Below are 9,161 nucleotides of genomic sequence, written 5' to 3'. Positions count from 1 at the left end.
TTTATTGCACACCTAAAAATCAGGATTAAGATATTTCAATTATTATAAAGTTTTACATAAAGAGCCTGTGATGTTGCATAGAGGGCATACAAGTATATAGTACAAAATGCCGAAAGCAGACCAAACAAACAAACCAAACCCCCAAACATTCAACTGTTGATTGATAAATAAACGATCGGGAAACAACGCGATGTGATTTTGGTGGTTATTTTGAGAAATTTCAAAGCTACCAAATTCATGGGATGAGGGAAAAGGTGATTCAAATGAGAGCCATAAACTCCTCCCCATCCCAAGCGACTCCCTCCCACCCCCGGTGTGTTTTTGTCTCTGCAAGTTTGATGAAAGCACTGTGTTCAAAAAGCTTAGAATCCAGTAGTAAGACTGCAGAGCAGCATCAGCGGGACTGTTTAATACTCACGCCCCTTGTATGGCATTTCCTGTTCATATAAGAAGATTTGAAATGCATAAGGCTCGCGTGATAAATGCAGACGAGATATCTACGCAACAGTCACCCAAGTATTATCTTTTCTAGGTGAACTGTATAGGAAAAATATTTTAAAAGGCTCAAGACAATCTGAGGGGCACTTACAGGTTGGTAACCCGGCATGTAAATGCCATGCCTCGGGTGGCTAAGAAGCATGGGTTGTGCATACTGCATTCAAAGGAATAAAAGTTATTATGTACGGAACTTTGAATTTAGAATAAGGAAATAAAGAACGCCGTAACTTCATATATTCAGTAAACCATACTTGAGGTCCATTTGGCTGAACATATCCATGTGGTGACTGCATTGGCGCAACCATTGGATTGAAAACAACAGGCTGGTGACCTGGAAATGAAGGCCCAATCTGCAGAACCATGAATAGTTGGAAACTATTATAGAGGATCTAGATGTAGTAGATTCTGGCAGATATGATAAATCAACAGATAAGAAGTTGATTTTATTTTCCACTGCCAGGCCATCCATAAAAAATGTATAAACAGTTGTATTTTCATAGAAGCTAATTTTTTTGAGAGAAACAAAACAACAAGACAATATACATGTACTTACTCCAACACCATAAGGCATCCCATGCATATGGGGCACTGCAGGTATGTTGGCCTGGTAGTAGAACGAACCATCAGACACAGATGCTGGTGAAGGTGGCCTAACAGGTGCTTGAGATGGGGTGAAACTCTTTGCATTAGGATTGAGTTTGAATTCCTATTCACAATGTAGACAAAACGTAAAAGAGCCAAAGACGCTAGTTTTTAACTCGTAAAATAAAAAATAAAAAATAAAAAACCTTCATGGTCGTCCTACGCTTGCTGAACGTGTCCAGCAAAAAAAGAATACCTTAGCACGAGGATTAAGGGTTGATTTTTCAGAAGATAGTGATCCAATTGATGAGCTAGGAGATAATACAGGACCACTAGATGTACCAGCAGCACCATCTGAATTCATTGATACAGAACTACCAGATCGGCCACTAATGTTCAACATTTGAACTTCTCCACGAGATTTGCCAGGTTCTGGGTCATCAGATAGTTCGGGAGGACTTGACTTCTCATTATGCTTTGATGGAGCACAAGATGGAGCATGTGAGGCAACATTAGGCAGTATCCCTCCATCAGATCCATCTTTCTTTAGTGGCTGCAAATCTATTGTTTCCATCACCAAATTCCAATTAGCAGCAATAACTAACATGAGTAGAGAAGAATCAAACTTAATGGTAAATTTAGAGATGAATCTGCATGTTGAATGAATGCAATAAGCAACACAACACAAATAGACCAGCAAAAAAAAATCTCTTCAAGGAAGATTGACTATGGCCTACGACTAGCATCTGGTACATGCAGAAAAAGACTCACCATCGCATTTAGCTAATTGAGAGTCATTAACTCCCTGCTGCAATAATAGAAGAATAGAACGAGTAAGTCCAGGAAAACTTTACAACAAGCAACAAAGAAGATTTTACAAACACTATTTTAAAAACCTACCATGTCCTTTTCTACAGACTCTTCCGCAGCATTCTCCCCATGATGTTTGTCCTGGATCCTATATTTTAGACATACAAACCAGAAAATCAATCACAATTATGAATATGTGGTCTTCAAAGCATCATTTCTTACTGAGTTCGGAAATCCATTGTCCTCCAGGAAAAAACAATAGCATATTGTAAAAGTACAAACCTGCTTTCAATTTCCAAAGTTGGGCAACTTTTGCATGAATTTTCAGATGCGAGTTGTCTGGCATGATTAATAGGAGTAGATCTAGATAGATCTACACCCATATTTGTCAGGGAGGGTTGTGCTTGATCCTGCAAATCGGGACAAGTTAGCCTCCATTTCATTCATCTCTAGAAGCAATAAACGAACATAAAACGGCAAGAAAAAAACCTCTTCTTTTATTCATAAGAGGAAAAAGACCTATTTCAATTTAACCGATTACAGTAGAACATAAACCAAGCAGGATAAATAACCAAACAAACTCTCAACAGCACCATCTTGAAATGATTGACCCATCATTACTATATATTTATTTTTAGAAGAAAATAAACAATAATAACTTTGAGCTAGGCATGCGTAAGAATATCAAGATGTTCCAAGTCTTAATCCAGTTTTTTACAAGATTAATTTGAAAAAATGGTCTGATCAACCTAATAATAACAAAATGCTTAGACTTGAAGATGTGGGACTACACAATTTCCATAGGACATTTAAGAAAATAAAGTCAAGCCACTGATAAGAAAAAAATTAATACTCCATGCATTCAAACATAGTTTCTTGAAATGACAACATTATTATCCATTTGAGCCGCTACTATTTTCCTAAACATACTTGATCAACATACTGAAGAATTAAAAACTCAAGAAGATTATAATAAAAGTCAATTCAAGAAATACCAAGGATGAAGAGCTTGAGACAGAAGCTGCATCACTCCATTTTCCAGACAATGTGTCTGCAAGCCTAATGTCAGAGCTAGAAGACCCCCCAAAGGTTTCCATGTTACGTGAATTGAATGATATGTCTTCATTCTCATCAAATCCGCTATCATCAGCCCCCTTCCCACGAAATACAGAAGAGAACCTGGTTTCCTCATCAATATCAAACTTATCATGGAGATCAATACCTCTTTCCTGTTTAAATAAAATAAAAGGAAAATATTGAGTTTCAGAAAAATTTGCTAAAATTCTATGGCCTGCAAAATGCAGCTTGAGAAATGCTATCAGATGCCAAAAACTACCTCTGCTAAATGAAGATCTTCAGTGTCCTCCCCCTCTATTTCTCTAGCTATCCTTGAAGCTTCCTTTTCCAACTCTCTTGTTTGAGGGCCTCTCTCAAGCTTTGTGGTATAGAGTTCTTCATCAAAAGTGCTTCTAACTCCAAAAAGTTTTTCGTTGACTTCAAACTGATCCCAACTCCTAAAATAAGCAACAACAAGAAGCACATATAAAAATGTATATAAGAACATAACAAAAGTAATTTGAAAACCTTTAAAGAAACATATAAGGTATAACAGAAATTATATCAACTGCTTCAGGAACTGACGTCCCATATTTAAAATAATACGATGCCCCTGTAAGAATATAAGATTACCTGCAATTATAGTCTTTGAGATTCAAGCAACCAATGAGAACAAGTACACATTAATAATGAAATAAACCTCAGACACTGGCTTTGGGGATCCATCCATCACCAAAAGCTAAAAATTAAAAAAATATAGAAATTGATTGAGAGAAATATAAATATCTTAAACTCGTGCCCAACAAATGCATTTAATTCTAGCAATCACTTTGTTAACCATGACCATGTCCAGCCACAACAATACTCTTATTCTGCAAATAGTGATGTTTTGCCAAAAAAGTGATGGTTTTAAAGATATGTAGATGCAAGATGTAGCTGGTTGGTCCAAGTTCATAAAATTATCGTACGCAAATAAATCAACTTAATAGCAAAGTGAGCAAATATTGGGGCTCGATGGGTTGCAATCACATTACAGGGGAACTCCACATGATTAGAGAATTTCCAAAATAAAAGAGGAGTAACAAGGTTTTAGGGAAGTGCATAACAACCTATTCCATGGACCATCGAATATGTTATCCAGCTCAGGAAATTGAGGATCATCATCATCAGGTATCCATGGTTTCAATTCTCTTTCTGCATCATGTTGACGAGACTGTGAAATAATGCTGTCTATCAAAAGTTCCTGATTTTCATAATCAACTTCATTCGATAGTCCATCCTTTGTAACAGTCACGTCCTGTAATCAATTGTCAAGCAGAATGATCAGATTATTGAAGATAAATTGAGAACGAAAGATGGCTATGAGAAACCATAGATTAACAGACAATCTTTCATGGTCAACAGATACTGACAATATTCCGTTGAAATGCTACAAAAGAAACCACACTAGAAGGAAGACCCCATGACTGCTTGTTATTATCACAAGAATGGGGATAAAAAGATAATAAGACTCTTAAATAGCAAAAGCAGAACCTTGGCTATAACTTGCACGAGATCTTTAGCTGGTATTACTAAAGTCTTGGAAGGAGCCTTAATCGATGAGTCTCCAATGGTTTTCTGCCCCCGTGAAGAAGTATCTTTTGTCAAGCGTGCCATTTTTAATATAATTCCTGAAAATGAGGATCAAATAAACACTGCTAAAGACACCAGCTTATAGAATTACAGATGATGTAAGGATAAAAAAATTAGTTATAAGGCTGCTTGTGAAATACATTTGACATAAGAAAAGTAGTAGAAAGAGAACATACCAAAATCTTTTTCAGTATTGCTTGAGTGGAATATTCCACTGTATATAGATCCATTTTTAACCTGGACGTCTACATGTTGTCCAATAAAACATGCTGTTAAATAGACTAATCGATCATGTGATGAACTCCCAAAAGTTCCATCTTTGCTACCAGCAGCCAGTGCTCCTGCATAAACAAATATTAGAGAGAATAAAGTCATGTATGAGTTAATTTAACAAAAAATAAAACGGATAATGAAACTCACTTGTATTAGTTAATCTGTTGGGGTTTGACTTTCCAGGCTGAAATTTATTCTCAAACTTAGTTCCTACATCCCTATCGCCTCTACGACGTCCAAAACCATTAGCAGAAGGCTTGGAATTTATGGATTGTTGTAGATTCATATCAGTTGCAATCCAGAACCTATTGAGAGAAGGTAGAAATATATGGAATCACCATTCTGCCAAATACTAATATGTTTGAATTAAATATCATGCTTTCTATGCAAGAGTAACATGCAACAGAAGGAGAATAGATGTCCTACAGTCCAAAACGAGACAGGATAGAAAAATATATTCAGGAAAATCATTCGCCCTTGAAAAGTAATGACACAAGCTACTGAGGAGAATTTTTTTAAGAGTTACTTCGATTTTCTAGTGCGATAATAAGGAAGAAGATGAAAATAATCTGGTTAAGCTCAACTATCGCAACAGTGGAAGTAGCAAAATAGTATAATTCCTATGGAATTGAAAGGAAATCCAGGGACCCACTAAATATTGACTATAAATAAATCAAACAAAGTACACACATTTGAATATTTTGACCTCGGATCAAAATTCAGATTACAAATTTTTAATCCACTTTCTTACCAATGCTGATCCTCATGTGGTCTAACAGCAATGTTGAAAGAGAAACATCTGAGTGTAACTTAATCGCTTAAATTACCGAACTTACAGTAAAGTTCACTGTCCAGGCATGCTTTGTTTCTCCGACTTTGAAACATACAATGAACAAATAAACGACGTCTAGCAGCAAGATCCTAAAAAAATATTGATACCACAACAGAAAAACAAGAGTAGTGGCATAATGTTCGGAGAAAGGATAAGTAAAAAGAAAACCAATTCCAATCAATTTTCCGCAAGAAAATGCAACCAAATAAGGAAAAGATCAACAATTCAAAATTGAAAAATCTACCAAATGCCAGATGGTAAATCAATCGAAACACTTTCACAAGCAAGCCCATCAAAGTGAACCTCAAACCTAATATCATCAATTTTTATGTCAATTTTATCGTCCATTTCCTATCATCCAAAATATGCCAAGCCACTAAAAACCAAAGCCCCTAGAAATTGTACTCCCAAGAGAGAAAACTAAAAGTATCAACAGCTCCATAACACAAAAAATATGAAATTGAAACTACAACATTCAAAACATGATCCTCACCTGGATAGACGCAAATAATCGATAGAATTAACAAAGAAAAGCGGCGAGTCGCAGATGGAAACAGGGGAGGTGGATTCTATTAGGGTTTAGGGAACGGTACAAGGAAGGAGGCTGGTTCCTGGTCAAAAAATTAGGGTTTTCTTTATGATGCGGAGAATGCAGATAAATAGCAAGATCAAAGAAGGTGATCGGGAACAGAGAACCACAGGAGACCGCAGAAAGGAGAGGGAAATTGTAGAGAGAGAGAGGGTCGATGCGGCCTCGAAATGATAGCACCAAATGCCTTCGGGTGGGGTGAAAGGACAACATACGAAAACTGCGATCTATTTAAGGACTCCTCAAGGGGACTAAAATAAAACTATTAATTATTTTTTACTGTAATTATTTTTTTAAAACACAACCGAAAATATGATTATTTTAATCTCTCCCTTCAAAATAAATAATATCAAGATATTCTAAATAATTATTAATATTCGTCAGTCTAATAATTAATTAAATTAAAGCATAGATTAAATAATTTTTTATTAAAAAATTATTTAAATTGTTTTTATGTTCTATGGGTAGGATTTGGAATCTAGATTCGACGCTTGTATATCTCAACGTTTTTTTTAGAATAAAAATTGTCTACCCAAACCAACACGAGTTATTTCAATATATTTTGTCTTTACTCACATGTTTTCTACAAAAATTTATACAAGGTCACTTAACATAGAACTATCTGAGCAATGCCGCTTTTGTAGCTACTATAATTGAGTTATCGGGAAAAAAAAATGTACCTTGTTGGTATAAAAATAACTTTCGATTTTTTGAATTTTTATTGGGTATCGTAAATTTGGTAATTTGGTAAAGGTGCTTAGCTAATTTTTTGTCGTGTTTAGTTATATATTTATGTGCGCATTAAATATATAACTAATAAAACCCGAAGTTTTGCCCACTGAATTAACTAACGAATCCCGAAGTTTTGCCCACAGAATTAACTAACGAATCCCGAAGTTTTGCCCACAGAATTAACTGAGAAAACCCGAAGTTTTGCCCAAATTAACTGAGAAAACCCGAAGTTCTGCCCACTGAATTAACTGAGAAAACCCGAAGTTCTGCCCACTGAATTAACTAATAAAACCCAAAGTTTTGCCCACTGAATAAGCAAAACAACTAGCGCTATATATTTGGTAATGTACGTTAAGATGTATATTATAAAATTGTGTTCGGTTCGAGTCAACTCGAAGTATTGCCTAATGAACCTGATACTCGACCGAATCTATTTGGGTTCAAAAAAATTAACCCAACCCAACTCAAAATGTTAATCCAACCCAACCAAACCCTTATCATTCGGGTTGGAACGGTTCGGATTTGTTGGGTTGTCGAGTTTATATATACACCCTACCTTATAAGTCAATTAAAATAATCCAACATTAATAATGAGATAAATTTGTGGTTTTTCTTTTGATATTTAACTTTAAAAAATGTTACTTTTCACTTCATATTACATTATTGTTTATGAAGATTTGTTATTTTCCTTTTCTTTTTTTTTTTTATACTTTGTTATCCCATTAATTAAATAATCTAATATATGTCATGCCGATTTATGTTATGTTATGATATGCCATATACTCTATGTTAATATATGATTATATTTAAGATTGTGAGTCGTCGTGCTAAGAATGTATTCATCAAAATGTTTATGAAATAACGTACGTACAATTTGCATATTATATCATTGGTATATATTTTATAAAGCTTCGATTTTCCCCTTATGTCTAGGAATTTGTTAATAATATATTTGATATATTTTATTTATTTTCATATTTGGTTAATAAAATATTTTCTCTTATTTTTAGGATTTAATTTATAGTTTGTATTTTATTTAAACGTTGTGAACATTAATGAAAATTGAACTTTTCGTCCCACTTTTGTTTCTCATTCTTAACATTATTCTTAATATGGTATCAGAATCTCATTCTTAATATAGTAGCAGAACATCATTTTTAATATATATACTTTAAAGTTATGGAAACTTCATGCATATTGTATGTCATGTGCATCGAGATATTACCTCATTGTGATTAGTACAGACGCGAACCTTATAACATTTATGTTCGTTATGATGTTATGATACAGATTGTACATGCCATAATACTATGTGGGCTTGTTTCCCTTCATGACTTCGGCAGTGTAAGTGTGTGCTAGTTAAAGGGTAGACCTAGGGGGTACTTATGCACTTTCCTGGTGAGTCCATGTGTGCGTACATGGACAAGGTGTAGAGAAGTAATGTACATTCAATTTTAAGCTCATACGGTAAAACAAGAATGAAATGATTTTAATGAAAGGATAGGTCCCATAATTGACTATGTTTGCATTTTCTGACTTCAAAAATAGATACTTTAAGTATTTAATACTTAAACTACGTGCTACTCTTATTTTTCAGGTAAAGGTCAGACGTCTTTGCACGTTTGACAACTTTGCGGTAACGGTCATGGGACCAAATTAGGGTAGTTACATGTCTGTGTTTTCCTTTGTAGCACTTACGATAGATTGTGACAATTAATTTCATTTCTTTTATTTTATTAAAGTTTGTGTTCATTCATTTTTCTGCCGCATCATTTTAATGACTTTATATTGAACATGTAACTCTATGGCTTCGTAATGAAATATTTTAAGTAAATTTTATGCACATTATAGATATGTTTTACACGTAGTGGTGACTTTGATTTCAATAGGAAATTAGGGTCGTTACACAAAAGAGTTCATACCAATGGAGATGGTCGTATACCGACCAAAAAAACTTCTTACCAACGAAGATAGTGTCCCTTACTTAGATCTTCTCCTTATTAGCCAATGTGAGACTCCAACAATCATCTACTCGAATAAAGTATACCATTAAGTCTCTCCTTAAACAACATCTATCTATCTGACACCATCTGGACTATTTCTGTTCTTTGGAGCACATTGCTAATCCAAAAGAGTTTTACCACAAATCTTTACTAT

The 9,161-nt window shown here is 34.6% G+C and overlaps 1 protein-coding gene across 2 annotated transcripts; it reads right to left on the bottom strand.

Moving 5' to 3' along the window:
- LOC111479895 (polyadenylate-binding protein-interacting protein 3-like) lies at positions 1-6,480 on the bottom strand. 2 transcript variants are annotated; one of them, XM_023124796.1, is made up of 15 exons: positions 6,177-6,480; positions 4,999-5,156; positions 4,755-4,919; positions 4,480-4,616; positions 4,056-4,243; positions 3,227-3,404; positions 2,886-3,119; positions 2,173-2,300; positions 1,981-2,038; positions 1,852-1,888; positions 1,337-1,641; positions 1,052-1,204; positions 750-848; positions 590-652; positions 1-437 (listed from the first exon to the last, which is right to left on the bottom strand). In XM_023124796.1, the coding sequence occupies exons 2-15, from the start codon at positions 5,135-5,137 to the stop codon at positions 408-410; spliced, it is 1,914 nt and encodes a 637-aa protein (XP_022980564.1). In that variant the 5' UTR covers positions 5,138-5,156; positions 6,177-6,480; the 3' UTR covers positions 1-407. The 2 variants fall into 2 exon arrangements, with proteins under 2 accessions (XP_022980564.1, XP_022980565.1); XM_023124797.1 differs by having other exon boundaries at positions 1,852-1,885.
- Positions 6,481-9,161: the final 2,681 nt, after the last annotated feature.

The sequence above is a fragment of the Cucurbita maxima genome, unplaced genomic scaffold (assembly GCF_002738345.1).
Source record: "Cucurbita maxima cultivar Rimu unplaced genomic scaffold, Cmax_1.0 Cma_Scf00005, whole genome shotgun sequence".
NCBI lineage: Eukaryota > Viridiplantae > Streptophyta > Magnoliopsida > Cucurbitales > Cucurbitaceae > Cucurbita > Cucurbita maxima.
Note: the sequence above shows the minus strand (reverse complement) of the source record. Positions and strands in the feature narration are given on the sequence as shown.

What these genes read in the sequence shown, in the direction of transcription:
- LOC111479895 (XM_023124796.1), bottom strand. Translation starts at nt 5,137, where the DNA reads ATGAATCTACAACAATCCATAAATTCCAAGCCTTCTGCTAATGGTTTT. An exon ending in CAACAGATTAACTAATACAA is followed by an intron (nt 4,920 to 4,998) that starts GTGAGTTTCATT and finishes TTGTTTATGCAG; the next exon opens with GAGCACTGGCTGCTGGTAGC. An exon ending in TCTCAAGCTCTTCATCCTTG is followed by an intron (nt 2,301 to 2,885) that starts GTATTTCTTGAA and finishes CCCGATTTGCAG; the next exon opens with GATCAAGCACAACCCTCCCT.